The sequence below is a fragment of the Carettochelys insculpta genome, chromosome 30, assembly GCF_033958435.1.
Source record: "Carettochelys insculpta isolate YL-2023 chromosome 30, ASM3395843v1, whole genome shotgun sequence".
Classification (NCBI taxonomy): Eukaryota; Metazoa; Chordata; order Testudines; family Carettochelyidae; genus Carettochelys; species Carettochelys insculpta.
In genome coordinates, this window is record NC_134166.1 from 5,680,888 (window position 1) to 5,699,818 (window position 18,931).

Sequence of the window (18,931 nt, forward strand, 5' to 3'; positions counted from 1 at the left end):
TTCCCGTCCTTGGGCCCTCAGTGTGATGGTTCTAACCAGGCAGCCCTTCACACTAGCAAGAGGGAAAGAGTCAGGTGGTCCTGATCTGTAATACTCCTTTGCGACCCTCCAGCTGAGAATGCAGAAGGTGCACGTCCACATGCAAAGGGTCTCATTCTGCTTCATGTCAGCCAGGGGTTCATCAGAAGAAGATGCCCTAGAGCTGCAGCACATTGGCTCGGTGGGTTTATACAGACCAGCAATCAACAGTCCACAGACAACAACAGTAGCCGCCAGGCACCAATTTTCCGTTCCCCCAAGTTATCCGCACAACCCCTCCGATTATTTCCTCCACTTCTGCATTTGCACTACTGCGTGTGCTCCAGCACAGCCTGAGCCCTTGTGATTCTCCTGCAGTGTTCAGAGAGCCACATTCTCCCTTACCCACAAATACCCAGCGCTTGCCTCCAACCTGGCAGCCGGGCAGGATTAAAACAAGAGAGATGTTTGCGTTCCAACTCACTTTTAACTCCTCAAAGCCCCCAGTCTGTGCAGATGGGACACAGGGCAAAAGACGAGGGCTCTATGGTTAATTTCATTGGCGCCACTTTATTAAGAAGTGGGCACTGATCAGAAAGGGAGACTGCCAAAGACAAAGTGGGCATAAGGGAGCCAGCGTTCCTGGCTACTGAATCCCTAGGGCTCACTGGGAGACTGGGGGAAAAAAAGTCACCCAGCGCCCACTCACTGGAGACTCAAAACATATCTCCTGGTGAAAAAAAGACTCAATTCGGTCCTGCATGTGACAGCCCTGCTGGGTTTTGTTTATACTCCCCTTCCGCACAAAGCAATTAAGCAGATACTTTACCTCTAAGTAGCAGCAGAAAGCAGAGTGCACAGAGACTGCTGTCCTGCTTCATAGCGTTCGGTAGAGTCCAGCTGGAGCCCGTGTTCCAGCGCAGCCGAGAGGCACAGTGGGCATCCTGCGAGCGTACGCGAGTGCCGGTTGCTCCCTCTGCCTCAAAGGTTACTCTGTCTCCTGCTCTTTAGGACATGCCACTCATTGGTTTTTCCTCCTTCATCTCCCAGACGTTGCAATTGGCTGCTAAAAATAAATGGCAGGGTGGGGATTTTTTTTTTTTTTTTTAAAAGCCGAAATAGCAGAAACAATGAAGGAGAGGGAAAAGAGCAAACTAGAAACCACCCAGGCAATGGATGCAGGGAGAATGTCAGGCTTCTGGAGCATGGTTTTTCGGGGCACTTTTTTCACTAAACCTATTCCATGTGTGTGCACAAAGCACTGGAGAAAGTGCGCAAAGATCCTGACTCCTAGCCCTGCCCTGGATTTTTACCACTCCTCAATGCACCCTTGTGCAAAAATACAGAAAGAGGGTCATCAAATTTGCTCTTTACTGGACATGCTTCCAAACCTATGGGGTTTCTCGCTAGTCGGTATCTACATTTTTGCTCGCAGCACCAGAGGAGAGTATGCAGAAAAGTGCATGCTTCTAGCAACGGGATTTTTTAACCTCAGCCAGGCTTGCATCTCAGCATCCTGTAAAGAAAAATCTGCATATGTGTTGCTGCTCTTCTGGCGTGCCTGTTAGCCCTTCCACTAGTCTGTTTAAGCTTTGTGTCTTGAACCATTGCATAGTAACCCTGGAGTTCCCACATGCAGCTCCCACCCCCATGGCTCACCTCATGGTTTATAGGCCTGTGTATTGTGTGCATGGGGGGTAAACATTATAGAGAGATGGTCCATGTTTTCACCCCTCTGGCCCTTAGCAACTCTGTCACTAGCCCAGACAGGGCTGCAAGTGACAGGGAGCCTGAATTCAGCCCCCTGCTCCCAGTGCTGCCCCTTGACATCCCTTGCACACCGGCTCTGAGGAGTGGGCCAGGGCTGAATTAACCAACAGCCAGCAGGGCACGTGGCAGCACAGCCTTTCACCAGAGCACTGCATTCCAGGACCTGACCCTTAGGAGCTACTTTCCACTGATTCTGGATCAAGCCCCATTACCAGTGTTCCCTGTAAACTGAGCACCTTGGCAGCTCCCCCCGCCAGGAGAGGGTCAAATGAGGCCCAGCAGATGAGCAGAGTGCTCACAGCCGGCAGCGTGGGTTTCTACTGGTGGTGCACATCCACACCAGCCTCAGTGTGCATAAAATTTATTCCACCCCATGGATGGAAACAGTTAGACAGAACACTGGCCGCTACCCATGGGCTGCTGGTGATGCTTGGGATCACAAGCCTGATCACATGCAAAAAGGGCAGAAGATGCCACCTGGTGTTTCCATAGTTAAGTTCCTATCATGGAATATACATCAGTGAGGTAGCTGTGTTACTCTGTATCTTCAAAAACAACAAGAAGTCCTGTGGCACCTGATAGACTAACAGATATTTTGGAGTAGAAGCTTTCGTGGGCAAAGACGTTGTGGGAGGGAGATTGTTTCCCATCCCCTCCAACTTACTAGAATGTAAAGTCCTCTTTCCAGAGCAGGGCCAGCCAGAAGAGATTCAGGTACTGCCCAGCTGATTAGCAGAGCAACCACAGCCACCCACAGTGGGCAGTGTGTGTTTCTATTAGTGGTGCACAGCTAAACATGCCTTGGTGCACATAACAAAATTTAATCTGCCTCTGGATGCAAATATTTAAAGGGAACCCTGGTTAGGAGAACTGCTGTTAGGGCTCTAGACATACCTGCTGGTGTTTCCATAGCTAAGGTCCCATCATAGCCAAGGACACTGGATTGCAACTCCAGGTTCCAATTCTGCAAAGCTTCAGCCCGGTTCTGGTTCTGAGCCTGTCTGGACCAATCAGCCGTTGCCCAGCATAGCAGCTGCACCTACCCACTGGAAATCCTTGCTAGTGCGTTGGCCTGGAGACAGAAATTCTGCAGGGCTAAGAAATTAGAAGGTTTGAATGGAAAACAGCTACGGAAACCACAGGTGACAACTCCCCATGCCCTGAACAAGGGCTGACACCAACACATGGGAGAAGTGGCAGGGGGCAGCATTCCCTGTAAACTGAGGGCTTGGGTGGCCAACTGGGAGAGATTCAGGTGCTGCCCAGCTGGTTGGCAGAGCGCCCGGTGCCACCAGTGTGTGTTTCTCTTTGTGGTGCACATAATAAAATTTATTCTACACATGGATAACAAAACTAGAGGGAATGATGGCAGGTGGGCAGCTGTACAGGGATCTCATCCCATCCCCACCTGCTCTAAGTCACAGCTCAGTCCCTTAGAACTGTGCTGCACAAGTAGATTGAGTGTATAGGCTCTTCCTGAATAAAACCAGCATGGACCATCTGGTACCCAATAAAAAGCGCTTTGATTCTTGAAATACTGGTAGTGTTCTCTGCAAGCTGGGTGCTTGGGCAGCCACCCAGGAGAGGTTTAGGTGCTGTACAGCTGATTAGCAGAGCACCCAGAGCCACCCACAGCTAGCAGTGTGTGTTTCTATTGGGGGTGCACATGTGCGCATACCTCAGTGTACATAAAATTTATTCTGCTTATGGATGGAAAAAAGGAAAGGGAACGCTGGCTGGGAATCAGGAGTCAGAGGCAGTTTGCTTATGAATGGGGGGGGGGCTCCAACCATCACCTCCCAGCCCTGGATTTCTGCTCCTGTGTGCAATTGTGCAGCATGCCGTAGCCTAGGTAGTCTCCACCCCAGAGCCAGCTGCATTCCAGCAGAGGCACGTTGCCTTGGAAAAGAGTGAGTGACCTACCAGACCTGTGGGATGATGGGGGAGGTCACGCCCTCATCTGTAGGACGGGGGTGTTTGTCCCGCTGCAACATCGCCACCCTCTGGCCGCATCCAGTACTGCAGACAGAGCAACAAGCAGGGCCAGTTCAGCACTGGAATAAATTGTCTGGGGAAGCTCCGTCATCGGAGCTATTTAAGAGCAGGTTGGATAAGCAGCTGTGGGGGATGGTCTAGATGGTGCCTAGCCCTGCCCCGCGGGCAGGGAGTGGACTTAAGGGCCTCTTGAGGACCTTCCCCGTTCTAGTGTTCTATAGAAAAGGGAAATTAAATGCAACCAGCCTGCTGCAGCTGCTAGCTGCCCCGTCCCTGAGCTTGCATGCCCCCAGCAAGTGCATTACGAAGCATTTTCCTGAACCCAGGGAGCAGCGACAGGTGCATGTTGGCACAGGCAGTGCTCAGAGCGGTTTTTTGGGGGGAGTGAGTGGGATCTATAATAACCAAAAGAGCAGCAACTTTGTAAAACAAGGCTTAAAGTGGGGACATGATGCTTAGTAGCAGGGGACTAGAGAGTCCTGGACAGGCACAACCATCACCCTTGGCAGAGAATCCAGACAGTAAATAAGTTGCTAGGGCAGGGTTCTGTGGTGGCAGTTTCATGTGTTGTCTTCACTGCCCCCTACTCTGTGTTGCCATCCCAGCAGGCATGAGGGAGAAAGGACTCTAGATAGAGCATGAACAGGGGAGCTCACCTACATGTAAAGCTGACACATGCAGGTTGTGAGCAGGAGACCTTGACCCTGTGACTGCAGGGCCCAAAGCCCTGTGCTCACCCACAAGCCAATGCACAGCAGACTTCCCTCTCCCTTGGCAGGGGTCTCCGTGCCTCTAGGGTTACATATGTATACAAAGGGCAGAGGGTGGGTGTCTGCCTGCAAGGGACAGGCCGACTTGCAGCTGGAAGGAAATTCTGTGCCCTTCACTCCGGGGAATCCTGGGTTCTGACTACCACTTATGAGTTGTGCCTCCCACTGCCCAGGTGTGCCTGCACCCCCCCCCCCCACTTTGGCAGAGTTGGACTAGAGGAGAGCAGGGTCACATCCCTCTTCCCCCCCCACCCCCAGCCCCATGGGATAAAAGCTAAGTGAGGCTGAAGTTGGGGGGGGGGGGGTGGCAGACTGTTGCCCACTAGTGGCAGCCGGGAACCTCGGTTGGTAACTACAGTAGAACCCAGAGACAAGTGCACTCACGTTGCATGACTCTTGGGTTAACGCAACTGCGGGGCGGGCAGCTGGCACCGGATTCTGGGATGCGGGGAAACTGACTAGTGCAGCAACACTGATCGGTTTCCTGTCTGAGCAGCAGCCAGCTACAGCCTGGGCCCCAGCTCCCAGGAAACTGTTCAGCACTTTTGCACTGGTCTGTTTCCTGGCTCCTCCCAGTAACACAAAATTTGATTGGAAGGGGGTTGCACAGGAATGCCACCTCCGTGTAAGTTGAAGGTCAACTGTAGGTGTCTCTGCGAGGAAAGCGGAAGCGGGGCAGAGGCATTATTCCCCGCACTAGGCAAAAGTGTTTTTTCCAAGTCAGCATGTGACTGGGGCTGCTCAGCTGGGTAAACAGGGCCCCCAGCCAGACGCCAGCACTTACCTGCTCTGTGCAAGCCCTGGTCCAGCAGTGTGGGCTTGGGGGAGCAGCCTGCCTCCCCTCTCCATCCCCTAGAGCAGCTTCCTCCGCTGTCCAACCTACCTGCAAGCCACTAAACCCAGGGTGGCACCAGTCTACCCCTGCTGCCAATCCCCACCCCCATCCCAGCAGCTAGCCCTGCTTGTTTGCAGGCAGGCCCAGGAAGGACTTGGACAATGTTATAACTTCTCATTAAAGGTACCCACCCCACCCCCCTCGGCTGTGAGCGAGGCCCAACTTCTGCCATCACTGGTACCTAAGTGATGTACTAAACATAGCACCTTTACAGGCCTACAGCCTTGCACAATCCTCTATACATCCCCTCCCTCTGTACCTAGGGCTCTCCCTAACTACTACAGCAAGCTCCTGAAGCTGGTTAGGCAGGGCTCTGTATTTCATGCTTCTCTTCCCACCCACCTGCAAGCATGCAAGGCATGCACGCTCTCTCTGGCACGCACGCACACACACTCGTCAGGCCACCTCAAAAGCACCCCACTGAAAAACCACTGCACAGCTGCATTAGGAAAGCGACACGCGTTTTTAATTACCTATCAAGAGTCACCAACATGCTGCACAGCACGGGGAAGGCTCTTCGTGTATGTCAGGACAAAGGCTCCTGCTCAGAGCCCTGCTCTGTTCCCTGTCCAACGGGCTTTATATAGGACTACTTTAAAAAAGTAATTTCACAGCAAAGGCAGCGGAGACTTAACTGAAGCCAGAGCCAGTCTGAGCTCAGGGACAGCTCCTTGGGAAGACTTAGCACCTTACAGACATTTGTTCTTGGAAGTAGCTATTCCTTCCCCCATCATCTGCAAAACAAATGCACAGAGTAGCGGGCCCACAAGTGGAACCCTGGAGTTGGGCTTCTCCTTGTGACCCGAGTACCATCCCCCACCCTCACCCCCACCCCCCCTTTTTATAGAAGACCCTTAATTGACTGACTCCAGGAGTGGGGGGAACTCCATCTTGATGTCATCAAGGCTATTGGAGTGTAACTGGGAACAGATAAACCCACCCCCTCTCCTAGATCACAAGCGACTTCCCTGGGATAGCCCCAGTGACCATCTAAGTGCTTTAGTGCTCCAGACAGACAAGGACCACCAGCAGCAGCCTCCTTGGGCTGCGTCCCCAACCCTGCCTTTCAGCAGGCCTGGCCTAGCTCCCCAGAGAAATGCATCGCACTAAGGAAATCTCTCTGTTTCCTGAGAGGCACCATGCGGCCAGGGAGAGGCTCCCAGGTGACTGCATGGCCCTGTGGCAGAGATCACCAAAGGGGCAGGGCAGCCCAGCCCCATGCGGTCCATGCACTGGGCAGAGAAGAGACAAGTCTCAACCCTGATGGCCCATTGGAGGTAAGGACGAGAAGCTACTTTACATAAATAAAACACAACAGAAACACATGTCCCAATCTGGCTCCACCAATCCAGTTCTGATAGGCTCAGTTTGCAGTCCCCTCCCCTTCCCCCTCCAATAGCAACTTGATCCATGCAGCCACATTGCACTAGGATTGGGCTGGCTGTTTCGTCCATGGTACGAAGAGTCAGCTTGGACCGCTGGATCCCAGTTGCAGTGGAGAGTGGGCAGGCAGTAAAACAAGCAGAGTTTTGCCAGAGGCGTCCCTGGGGCAGAGAAACGGGAGTCTCCACAGTGCGCTTAAATGTGGGGCGCTTTGGTCATTGCTGCCAAAGGACTGATTGCAACAGCAGCAGTTCTAAACAACCGCATCGTCCGCACTCCTGTGAACGTCTCCCACGCAGACTGCAGGCTGCGATGCCCTCAGGCAAAGCGGCAGTGCACTGTGCACCAAGGTCCTCTGAGAGGGGACCAGCTGGCACGAAAGCAGCATGTGTTGCAAAGGGGTGAGTTTCACAAGGATACTGGACACTTCCCAGCAGAGGGGTGGCCTGCTGGTATGACGTGCCTGGCAATACTGTGGCTGGTTAAACCTTCAGGAGAAACGGGCGGTAACAGGATCATGTAAACAGAGGCTTGGCTACCATCTTCAGACTCATGCTGACCTAGGGGCATCCTACTCCCAGTCCAAGAGCTTATGGTCTCCCGTTGGCTAGCGGGTGGATAGGACACATTAGGTACGACTTGGGTGCCTTGATTTTCAAGTGCTCCACTCAATCCTTCGAAAGAGCCCCAACTTTCAGCAGGCAGGTGCTCAGCACTGTCGAACCAGGAAGATCCGTAAGTGGGGCCATTAAGATCCGTTGGCTCCCTTCCAATGACCTGGCTCTGGAGTTAAATAGCCATTAATTCCTTCCATGGTGTCTGACCACAGACTGTAGGGAAAGGACTACTGGAGAGGTGGCCAGGAACCAGAGAAAAGTTCTTCATACCCCACTGGCAAAGGTGCAGAGCAAGACGCGCACGTCAGGAGCGGACTCAGCTCACAGCTGGAGTCTAAGTGCTAGCTCCCAGTGACAGCCACATCAATGGTAGTTTCTCCTTCAGCCAGATTGCCCTCAGCCACCCCTGTACCCATCTCGACACTGGCCAGCGAGACCTGATCCTGGCCAGTATTGATTGCTTCCGGTTTCCCCAGCACGTTCCTGAGCTGTATCCAGAAGAAAGGCTGCCTGCTGGGCTCTGAAGGCCACTCCAGGTAGGTTTTGGTGCTCAGCATTTTCCGGAGCCTGCAGAACTTGTTGGGCAGGCTCCGAGGATCAATGGACTCCTTTACTATGAGGATGACATCCTCATAGCCCAGGCCGATGGCCCGCTGGTGGGCGAAGTACAGCTCATAGTTGCACCACTCGCTGTCGACGAAGCTATGGGAGAGGATGAAGATGACCTTGTAGCTGTTCTCAATATTCTCAATGATGTTGTCGATGATCCACTTGCCTGGCGTGAAGTCCCGCTCGTGGATGCAGATGCGGTACGGGGGGCTGGAGGTCTCCAGCCGGCGGAGCAGCTCTTGCCTCACCCAGTCAGCATCCACGTAGCTGTAGGAGATGAAAGCATGGTACATGTAGGCACGAGTGGAGTGAGCCTGGCGAGCACGGTACTTCGAGCGGATGATGCGGTAGGTGGCTTGCAGATACCACGGCACGTCAAACCTCCAGCACAGCACCATGGTGGCAATGATCACCACTGCTGTCACCGAGACAGAGATGGCCACCACCACCCGCACATCACACTCTGTCAGCCCTGGGGCGTAGTCACCCACTTTCACATCCAGCAGGGACTGGGGGTGGTAGCACGTCCAGTCCTGAGGCCAGTCCAGCAGGGTCAGTCTACCCTTCTGCCGCGTCTCCTGCAGGAAGCTGTAGAGGTCGCAGGTGCAGTGGTAGGGGTTGTTGCCTGCTTTGAGGATGGTTAGTTCCGGCATGTTGACAAATGAGCCCTCACTGATGATGCCAAAGGAGTTGCCGTCCATGGCAAGTGTTCGCAGGCTGGGGCATTTCCACTCTGAAGGGATGAACTTGATCTTGTTCCCACTCAGCTTCAGCTCCTGGAGGTCATGGCAGCGGACAAAGTAGCTCATCTCCAGGCGGTCCAGCTGGGAGTAGGACAGGTCGAGGTAGCGTAGGGTAATGGGCAGGCACTTGAAGATCTCCATGGTGACCATGTTGTGGTCCAGGACCAGCCAGACCAGGCCAGGATTCCACTGGCACATTTCCTCCTCCCGGCCCCCGATGAGGTTGTGGCTGGCATTGATGTGGGTCAGGCGAGACCAGTGGGCTGTGAGCTTTGCCAAGTTTCTCAAACTGGTCAACTCATTTTTGGCCACGTAGAACCGCTCCAGTTTGGGCATGACGTTCTGGTAGTCGCAAAGCTGGTTGTAGATATAGGTGTCTCTCAGGCGGTTGTTAGAGACATCCAAGGCTACCACATTGCGCATCTCATCCCAGGCGTCACAGGGCACAAAGTTGAAGTTGACGTTGATAATGGAGAGGTTGGCGACACCGCTGAACCAGGTAAAGGTCCAGTCGAACCTCAGGATGTCGGGGTTGCTGATGTCCTGGAGCAGCAAGCTGTCCAGGGTCAGGTTGGCAATGCCCGCTCCTGAGCTGTTCCACTGGGGAGAACGGGCAAAGTCAATGGCCACCAGAGAGAGGTCACGGATGCGGGACTTCTGGACGTTCAGCAGGGCCAAGCGGAGCAAGTTTTCATTGAACTTGCCCCGGTAGAAGACCAACTTTTCGGCTCTCACCTCGGCCAAGCCAGAGAAGAGATCTGTGGAGTCTGTGTAGTAGGTGAACTCAAAGAGGTTACGGAAGCGGAGGTAGAGCAGTGGCTTACCCCGCAGGTCCCGCAGGATCATGGGCAAGGCCTTGGCGTTCTTGTCCAGTGCTATGTCACACCACAGGGCTGAGGTGTTGAGTACCGATAAGGCCCCTTCTTGATACTCCAACAGGCTGGATGCCGTCTTCAGGGCAAACTTCTGCAAAGCTATATCCCTCAAGGGGTAGAAGTCCTCCTTGCCAATAGTCTGGATCAGAGACCCACCCATAGAGAACACCTGCAGGCTCCTCAGCTGGCTGAAGACCTCATCCAGAGTGGAGCGGAGGTACAAGTTATTGGATATCTCCAGCCACCTCAGTTTCTTTAACGGCTTCAGGGCCTGCGAGGGGATCTGGTAGAGGGAGTTGTTGAAAAGGCTGAGCTCCTCCAGCAGGAGGCTGGTGGCAAAGGAATCTGCCGCAACATACGAGATGTTGTTGTAGCCCAGGTCCAAGCTCCGCAGCTGGGTCAGCGCAGAGAAGTCGTCCCAGGTGATCTCTTTGAGCCGGTTATATGAGAGGTCCAATCTGAGAAGGGTGCGGGGGAGATGGCGGGGAACTTGGTTCAGGTTCTGGCCCTTGCACATGGCCATTGTGTTGTCAGTGGTGATGAGGCATGGGTTGGCCCTGGCTGCCAGTCCTACCATCACTACACACCAAGCCAGGCATGTGCCAGCCAGCGGGGGCATGGTCTTCTCTTCACATGGTTGTTCATCTGAAAGATCGAGAACAAGACCTCCCATGAAACACCTGCTGAGGTTACTTTCAGAGACCCAGCTGCTTGCTCATGTAAACCTGCAGATTAGAGGCCTCTGCCCCCCACAGGAGAATCCTTCAACTGGCCGAGGTAGCTACAGTTCACGGCCAGTGTTCCCTGTAAACTGAACGCTTGGGCAGCTGCTCAGGAGAGCCTCCGGGGCTGCCCAGCTGATTAGCAGACTGCCCAAAGCTGGCAGTTTATATTTTTATTGGAGGTGCACATCTGCATATGCCTTGGTGCACTAACAAAATTTATTCTGCCCATGGATGGAAAAAAATTAGAGGGAGCCCAGTTTATGGCAGGGATTAGAGATTTAAGGCAACACTTGCCCCAGCAGAGGTGGAAAGAACCCAAAAAGTTAAAGGGCAACTGTCGTCACTTCTGGATACTCGAGTGCAATCGAGATGTGACGTGTGTGCACACACTTTTTCCTCAAGTCGTTTTCCAGTGGGACACCGGTGACAGACATAAGGACATTCCCCCTTAGCCCCAAATCAGCTGTACTCAAGTAACTCTTGGGGTACTTTTCCCACCTCTGCACCCTAGTGCATGGAGACATCCAGTTCGGCAACCTGGAACACGCCATCGACCTGGGGTCCCATTTCCTACTCCTGCCCTACCAGATCCAGCTGTTAACCCATTCCATTGCCCTCTGCAACCACATCTCCTCGGTGCCTCAGAGCAAGTGGTCCCTCTAGTGCAGAATCTCCCACTCACAATTAGACTAGGATCCTGGACAGAGGTTAGACATTGGCCAGGCCCATCCAGACAATTCCACAGGGCCCATGTATCAAGTCTGATGCTTTTCCTTTTACCCCTCCCTCAGGTAGCAGATCTCTTGGTTCAACCCCAGAGGAGAATGCCACTTACATAGCCCAAGGTGTTGCCTCTCAGGTGACAGACGGGTACCTGAGCACCACGCTGCAGGGGCCAGCAGTCCCTTCCATGCCACCCTAGACGGTCCTAAATCAAGAGAGAAATAGTGTTTTACTGGACCCAGGCAGTGACACAAGGCACTCGCCCCCCCCCGTGCTGGATGCTTCAGGCAGACAAGTGGTCTCCTTGGACCAACCTTCCCCATCTTTAGAGCCCTGCATGGATACAAAATTGGCATCCGCATCTCCAGAAGCGATCCGTGAACATCCACACCCATGGATGCAATGCAGACCACCATGGATTTCCAGGGCTCTACCCACCTTCTGTGCAGCGCTAGAGGAACACGCCAGTCCAGCTGTGGGGAATCTTCCAAAAATACAAACGAGAGGAAGATAAGCCTCACGGAAGCCAGGTTGATATGACGAGAAATGCTGTTAACAGCATTGTGCGAGTCCTGCTGCCTGGTGAGGTGGGAAGAGGCTGCACGCTGGTGAAAGATCCATCTTCATCATCACTCAGCACATGTCTTCACTGCAACAGAGAGCATGGCTTAATCCATGGCAGGTTCTCTAAAACAGCCTTGGTGATGTCCCAGTGACCACTCTGCTACCCATCCAAACCACACAATGAAACCCACACCTGGGTAGGGAGTTAAACAAGGTGACCGCTGTTGTAGAAAGCCTCCACTCAGCCTAGTGCGATACAGATATAAGTCCTGTGACTTTCTGTAAGTGTTTTGTAGCTGCGGCTAGGTCTGTTTTACGTATTATACATAAGAAGTTGTTTATTGATACCATAAGCCTGTAAGAAATCCTGACTGCTCCCTTGCAAGAGAAATTACCTTCTCCAGAGTGAGATTTCCTTTGTGTGAGTGAGCATGAATGAGAGGGGAGGGACACCAGGGGCGTGTGAGGGCAATGGTATCAACCCCCAAAGCCAGCCTGTCTGGATGACCAGCTGCCAGCAGCACCTGGATGGCCAGAGGATAATAGAACTGAGCCCAGCAAAAGAACCCCCCAGGAAAAAGAAAGAGGCCCCATCAAGTGAAGAGCCAAGACCCATCTGCTGTAAGCTGTTGACTCATTGTCATACAGAGTCCTGGGCCAGTGGTGAGGACTCCTGGTCAGACAGTGCAATGAGACAAGAACTATGGACTGAAACATATAAAAAAAAAAAAAAAAAGCGTGTGAAAGCTACAGTTCTTCTTGCCATCACCTCTCTGCAGGAAAGCAGGAAAGCAGGAAAGCAGTCCTGTAGCACTTTGGGTCTGTCCCATGAAAGCTCATCACCTGATAAATTATTTTGTTAGTCTCTAAAGTGCTACAGGACTGCTTTTTTGTTTCGACAGAATACAGACTAACATAGCTCTCTCTCTGCCCCGGCCCCCCCCAGGAGTTAGTCTTGGCTGGCTGTGGAAGCAGGAGGCAGCCCTGGCCCCCTCTCCCCAGGGTGTATGGTACTGACCGCTCCCGAGCACTACACAGACAAAAGGGCAAGCCGACCACGGGGTCATACAACCAGCTTGCTGCTCCGGATTCATGACTGCAGTTGGACACACAGGGCCTGCAATGCCTTGGCTTCCTCCACCATCCCTATGCACCTCTTCACCTGCGTGAGTGTGAGTGCAGAAGGGGAGAAGCGCCTGCTCTGAAAGCCAGTTTCCCTTCTTCCTTTACTCCAATAGTGACATTTGATAAAATACAGGAGTGTACCCTGGGTGGGGGGGAGTCTCTAGCATAAAACAGTCCTTGCAGTCCCTTCTAGCCCTACAGCTCTGATTGTACACAGCTGAAGCATCGCAACTCACACTGTTACAACCCCCCTGCATTAATAACCTCCCCATGTCTGCTGCTTAGCTCAGACTTACAACTCAAGAGAGCACTGTATGCAGGGAGGAAAGCCAGATAAGGACAAACTTCAGCACAGTGGGAACTGACAATGCTGTGAAGACAAACCCTAGGCGGAAGTTGCAGCATCCGATTGGAACGGGTCAAAATGTAGCATTCGAGACCTGATATGGCATAAGAGAATTTCCTGCCACTCTTGAAAAACATGAGTATATACCAGCCCCCCACCCCCCGAAAGCTTCACGCGTTGGCCAGTGGAGTTTTGGGCAAAAACTTGTATTTTTAATAAAGCCATTAAACTGCAAAGTCTGTTGAAACAAAAAAGCCCAACAACTGGCAGAAACCTAAGGTAATGGTTTCTGGAGGTTTGCCATCATCAGTGATTCTCTGGCTTGTTCTGTGCTGGAGGGACAGGACACAGGACCATAGAAGATCCACTCAGGCCTTGAAACCCAGGTGCCCTCTGAACTCTTCCAAGCCTGGAGAGGCTTTTCACCTTGGGGCTTCTATTGCTGTTTTCTGTCCAGAGGAAGGCAAGTGTGACGTGCTCCCAGAGAGAGCAGCATACTGAGGCATGAGCTAGGACTCAGGTGCAGATGGATCATTCCTGAAGAGACCGATAGAAATGGACCAGACCTTGCCAGTAGTGTTCCATATAATTTTTTCCATCCATGGACGGAATAAGTTTTGTTCTGTGCACCAAGGAATGTGAACCACCAATATAACATGTTGCCAGCTGTGGGCACTCTCCTAATCAGCTGGGCAGCGACCTAACTTCTCCCAAGCCAATCAGCTTACAGGGACACTGCTTGAAAGGTCATCGAGTTCAGTCCCCTGCACTCATGGGAGGGCCAAGTATCAGCTAAACCAATTAGGGGCAACCAAGGCTAATGAGCAGCCCTCCATCTCAGCAGACCACAAGACTGTTGGCACTAGGATGATCTCTTGGGACAGGGTAGTTTAGCTAAGTGCGCTGGTGTACCGAGAACTTGCGAGGGGTAAGCAGATTGAATCATAGCAGCGCATTGACTAGCTGCAGAGGGAGCACATGGCTCTCAACGCTGCGTGCAGTCAGCACACATCCCGCGTCAAAGTGATGCGCACATAAAGCAAGGGCACGTCAGACTGGTAGGAAAAAAAAAAGTCAGCACAATTTGGCAACCCTACGAGCAGACAACAGTAAACAGTGTATTGCAGGCTTCACAGAGAACCCTGATGCACCACAGGTAACCCCCCCACCCCGATCTAGACCATCCCTGAGAGAGAGATTTTTTAAGAGCAGGTTAGACAAACATCTAATTATGGAGCATCCACAACTTCCCTACACAATTTATTCCAGCGCTTAACCATCCTGACAGGAAGCTTTTCCTAGTGTCCAACCTAAAGCTCTGTTCCTACAATTTAAGCCCATTGCTTCTTGTCCCATCCTCAGAGGCCAAGCAGAATAATTTTTCTGCCTCCTCCTTGTGATGACTTTTTAGATACAGTAAACCCTCAAGTTACACAGGGAGGGTTGCATTCCTGCAACACACCCACCCACCCACCCACCCACACCCCTCCCCCCCCCCCCCCCACACACACACCCCATAACTCATTTTTGTGCAAGTCAAGGGGAGATGGAAACCAGGCTGCAGCCTAGTTCGCAGCTCCCCTGGGCTCACATGATGCAGGTAACTGAGGGCTGGTCAGTTTCCTGGCTGCCAGAGTGCCAGGAAACAGGGGGCAGCCTGGTTCCAGTCTCCCTGCCCCTTGCAGGACCTGAAAAATTGACTGGCTCCTGACTGGTCAGTTTCCCGGGTCTGGCAAGGAGAGGGGAACCAAGCAGCAGTCTTATCTGGGGCTGCCGCTGGGGGCTGGGCTGGAAGTCCTGCTGCTTCCCAGCCTCAGGGTCTCCCCACCACTGCCTTCTTCCGCATCCCCGACTCCTCACTCAAACACGAGACATGCACATTTCGAATGTGCGTATCTCAGGGGATTACTGTACTTGAAAGTTGTGATCACGTCCCTTCTCAGCCCTCTCTTTCCCAAACCAAACCCTCCCTTCTTTCACTCTTCCCTCAGATCACATTTTCTAGACTTTTCATCATTTTAGTTGTTCTTCTCTAGAATTTTTTCCCCATTCATCCAACTCTTTCCTGAGGTGCGGCATCTAGAACCAGACGCAATACTCCCACCGAAGCCCAGTCAGCATGGAATGGAAGAATGATTTCTTCTGTCTTGTTTACAGTGCTCCTGTTAATACACCACAGAACAATGTTTGCCTTTTGCTCAACAGCATTGCACTGTTGATTCATATTTAGCTTGTGATCCACTATGACCCTTACATCTGTTTCTGCAGTGCTCCTACCGAAAGGAGTGGCTCCCAACCTTTCCAGTAACACGGCACGCTTCAACGAGCCAAACAAAACAATTCCATGGCCCACCTGCTCTTTTTCAGCTGAATGGGTAGCTCATAAACGTTGCTTTTAAACTTCATTTACTACTGTTCTGGTCTTACTGGAGAGGTTTGCGACACAGTAGTGCCCTACACAAGCTAAACAAGGATCAAATGCATTCATGTTTCAAATCCAAGTCTTCAGCAGCAAGCACAAACGTTTTCAAAATCCGCTCACCACCATCCCAGGGAGAGCCAGTCAATGAGTAGCCGCCAAAAAGGAGACTCCCCACCTGGGCCAACATCTGGCATTTAAACTGCATTCCAGCTCCAACAGGTTCCCTCCCTCTTGCCCTAGCAGAGCATGGGGGCAGGCTCCCCACCAGCCCGTTCAGGCTGGGAAGAAGCATTTCAGCTGCCTCTCCGCATGAAAGGGGTCCTGAGGGGCTGCCATGTCCCCTCACAGTGGCTCCGCAGAGAGCCACCGATGTGCAGGCGAAGGGGGAATTGACAAACCTGGCACCAGCTGGGACTCAGGCAGCCTTACTGGAACAGCTAAGCCACGTATACACCAGCCCTTAAACCCATCACTAAAACGCAGCCACCTCTGGAGTGGAATCCGGTGAAAGCAGAACTCACCATTGTAATTATCCAAAAAGAAGTGGGTTTGTCCCACAAAAGCTCACCTAATAAACCATTTTGCTAGTCTTTAAAGTGCTACTTGACTGCTTTTTGTTTTGCCCTTCTCCCGTATCTCTCACCAGCACTACTGTTTGTTCTGCATTGGCTTTTAGAATTGTCCCCCTGTTAACTGCTCTTTGCTCAGATTGCAGCACTGATCATGCTATCACAGTAAATTACGCAGGCTGGGGATGTTCCCCACATTCACATTTCTTCAGCTTCTCATCCTCTTCACAAGGCTCTCACTTGTTCCAAGAGTTTTACTGCGGTGTCCATCAACTCACCAAGTTTCACAACAGTCCAGAGTTTCCCAGCTAATACCAACTTCAGTAAGTCCATAAAGCTTACAGAGATGAAAGCCACTAGATACCATGGTGTTATTTGTTTCAAAAAAGCCAGGCACAAATTCACATCAACAAGTTTCAACTCTGACAGCACAAAACCCTATGTTAACATACTAAAATTAGTCCCACCTGATCAGTATTGGTTAAAGCAGAAAAAAAGTTTTGCTCAAGTGATTTAGTCCAAAACCCAGTTTCTGGGGTGGAGAAGAAAGGACAGAAAAAATGGTGATCAGTGCCAATAGTTACGTATTACAAACGCTATGAGGTCAGGCTTTTCACAAGAGCTCTCCTGTTCAGTGGAGATCATATTTGTTGATTTAGCTCCTTACAGGCCTGTTGAAGAATCTGGAGGACTCCTAAGAGGGAGCAGCAATCCCATTGCCCACTGTCTCAACGCAAACCATCCGGTTCTAGAGGAGCCGAGAGTGGCACGTGAACAGACAGGCGGGCCGAACTTCAGCTGCCCTAGCAGGAGGCTGCAGGACACGTTCTGTCCTAGATTGGAGGCAGGACAGCCCAAGACACCCCTCAGAGGCGGGTGATGGGTATCTGTATTAATGTACCTGATATACTAAAACGCATTAATACGGCCTGAGAGGGTAGATACTGACACAGAGCCACTCCCTCTCAGGGCTGTCCGCTTTTTTATGTGGTAACCCTAAAGTCACTTCCTCCGTGCCTCAGTTTCCCCATCGCTCCAAGGCAGAGATAATGCTACTCACCTCGACAGTCTCAGGATAAAAGCACCACAATAAGCGCTACAATGCACTTGTAGCAAGGCGCATGAGCCAGCACAAGGGCAGCACCATCTCTTCTTCGCCTGATTCCCAAGGCACCTCGGTTTGCCGCAGCCAAGCTCCACAGGCACTGGGATTTCGAAGCTTTCCACCCCCCCTTTCAGGGCCCCGCCAACCCCCTGAGGGCCCCCGTGCGGTTCCCACGCAGAGCCCAGCGCCCAGAAAGTTGCTCCAGGGCCAGAAACTGCATCGCAGCTCAAGCCAGGGAGACCCCAGCGGGCAGCCAAATGGAAACAACCTACAGCAGACCCCCGGCCCCAGCTGGCTGGGGCGGGGGGGCGATTACCTGGGTCCTTGTCGGAAGGAGAAGGCGCAGCTTCTCCTGCAGCCTGGGGCGACCCCGGTCTGTTTCACCTACTCCAGCCCCGCCACCTCCCACGCCACCCGCCCAGCCCGAGCGCAGTTCAGCCACCGTGAGCGGGAGGGAGATATCCAGGCTGGGAGAATAGGGTTCCTCCCTCCTCTTAAAGAGACCGCGCTCACCCAGGATTTGTTTTCCCTTCCCGGCGCCCAGTCCCCGCCTCCCACGCGGGATTAACCCTCTCTCTGCCTGGGAAGCAAAAGCCCCCCCACCCCATCGCATGCCACGGTTCCTTGGTGCAATCGTGCCGAGGGGCCCGCCGGCGTGGGATCGGGGCCCGGCTGTGCTAGGCGCTGTACAGAGAGAAGCGCAGGAGGGGGGGCAAAGGGGAGGTGCCTAGAAGCAAACGTAGGAGCAGACGCCAGCTCTCCTGAGTCCCAGCTCGGTGCACCAGCCATTAGATCCTTCTAGTCGAAGGTCTCTCTTGGTTTATCTCCTTTCCCTCCTTCAAAGAGAGAGATCAGGGGATTAACTCCGCCCCCCTCCCCCCGCACTGGACACACAGAACAGCAAGAAGTCCTGTGACACCTTATAGACTAACAGATATTTTGGAGCATAAGCTTTCGTAGGCAAAGACCCACTTCATCAGATGCATAAAGTGGGTCTTTGTCCACAAAAGCTTATGCTCCAAAATATCTGTTAGTCTATAAGGTGCCACAGGACTTCTTGTTGGTCTCAAAGACACAGACTAACACAGCTCCCTCTCTGATCCCAAATCACACAGTGTCCCATCTGGCTGCTTGAGAGAGGAAGGTACAGGATGTCTAGATAGACTCAGCTGCCCCTAAGGGAAGATTATTCTGCTTGTGCGCGCGCGCGCACACACACACACACACACACTTCCCAGTTAGTGGTTAGCTTGGGCATTGGGGGGAGGTGTTTACAGCTGGCACAGAGAACTGGCCCTTTCAGGAGAAATGGCCTCAGCTCAGGTACAGCTGTGGGGCTGGCCCATCAGGCTGCGGTGGTATCCAGTGTTCCCTGTAAGCTGAGAGCTTGGGCGATGGCTTAGGAGAGACTCAGGTGCCGCCTAGCTGATTAGCAGAGCACCAACAGCCAGCAGCCTGTGTTTCTATTGGTGGTGCACATCCACATGTCTTGGTGCACATGCAACCACCCACCGGCAGACTCCAACCTGGGACCACTGGAGGAGGCAGGAGCCTCTCTAGTTTGAGCTAAAAGCTACAGCTGTAGAGGAGATTCAGGCTGTCTCTCTGGAAGTGGGCTAGGTGCCACTCCCTGGGACAGTGACCCACACCCCAGAGGTGTGTGGGTTGCACACACAA

At 52.7% G+C, this 18,931-nt stretch overlaps 1 protein-coding gene across 1 annotated transcript; it reads right to left on the minus strand.

The window, feature by feature from the left end:
- Nucleotides 1–6,307: 6,307 nt before the first annotated feature.
- On the minus strand, nucleotides 6,308–17,687 carry LOC142003700 (toll-like receptor 2). Its single transcript, XM_074980859.1, has 4 exons — nucleotides 17,571–17,687; nucleotides 11,562–11,772; nucleotides 11,236–11,328; nucleotides 6,308–10,320 (listed from the first exon to the last, which is right to left on the minus strand). The coding sequence occupies exon 4, from the start codon at nucleotides 10,292–10,294 to the stop codon at nucleotides 7,790–7,792; it is 2,505 nt and encodes an 834-aa protein (XP_074836960.1). The 5' UTR covers nucleotides 10,295–10,320; nucleotides 11,236–11,328; nucleotides 11,562–11,772; nucleotides 17,571–17,687; the 3' UTR covers nucleotides 6,308–7,789.
- Between the last annotated feature and the right edge of the window lie 1,244 nt (nucleotides 17,688–18,931).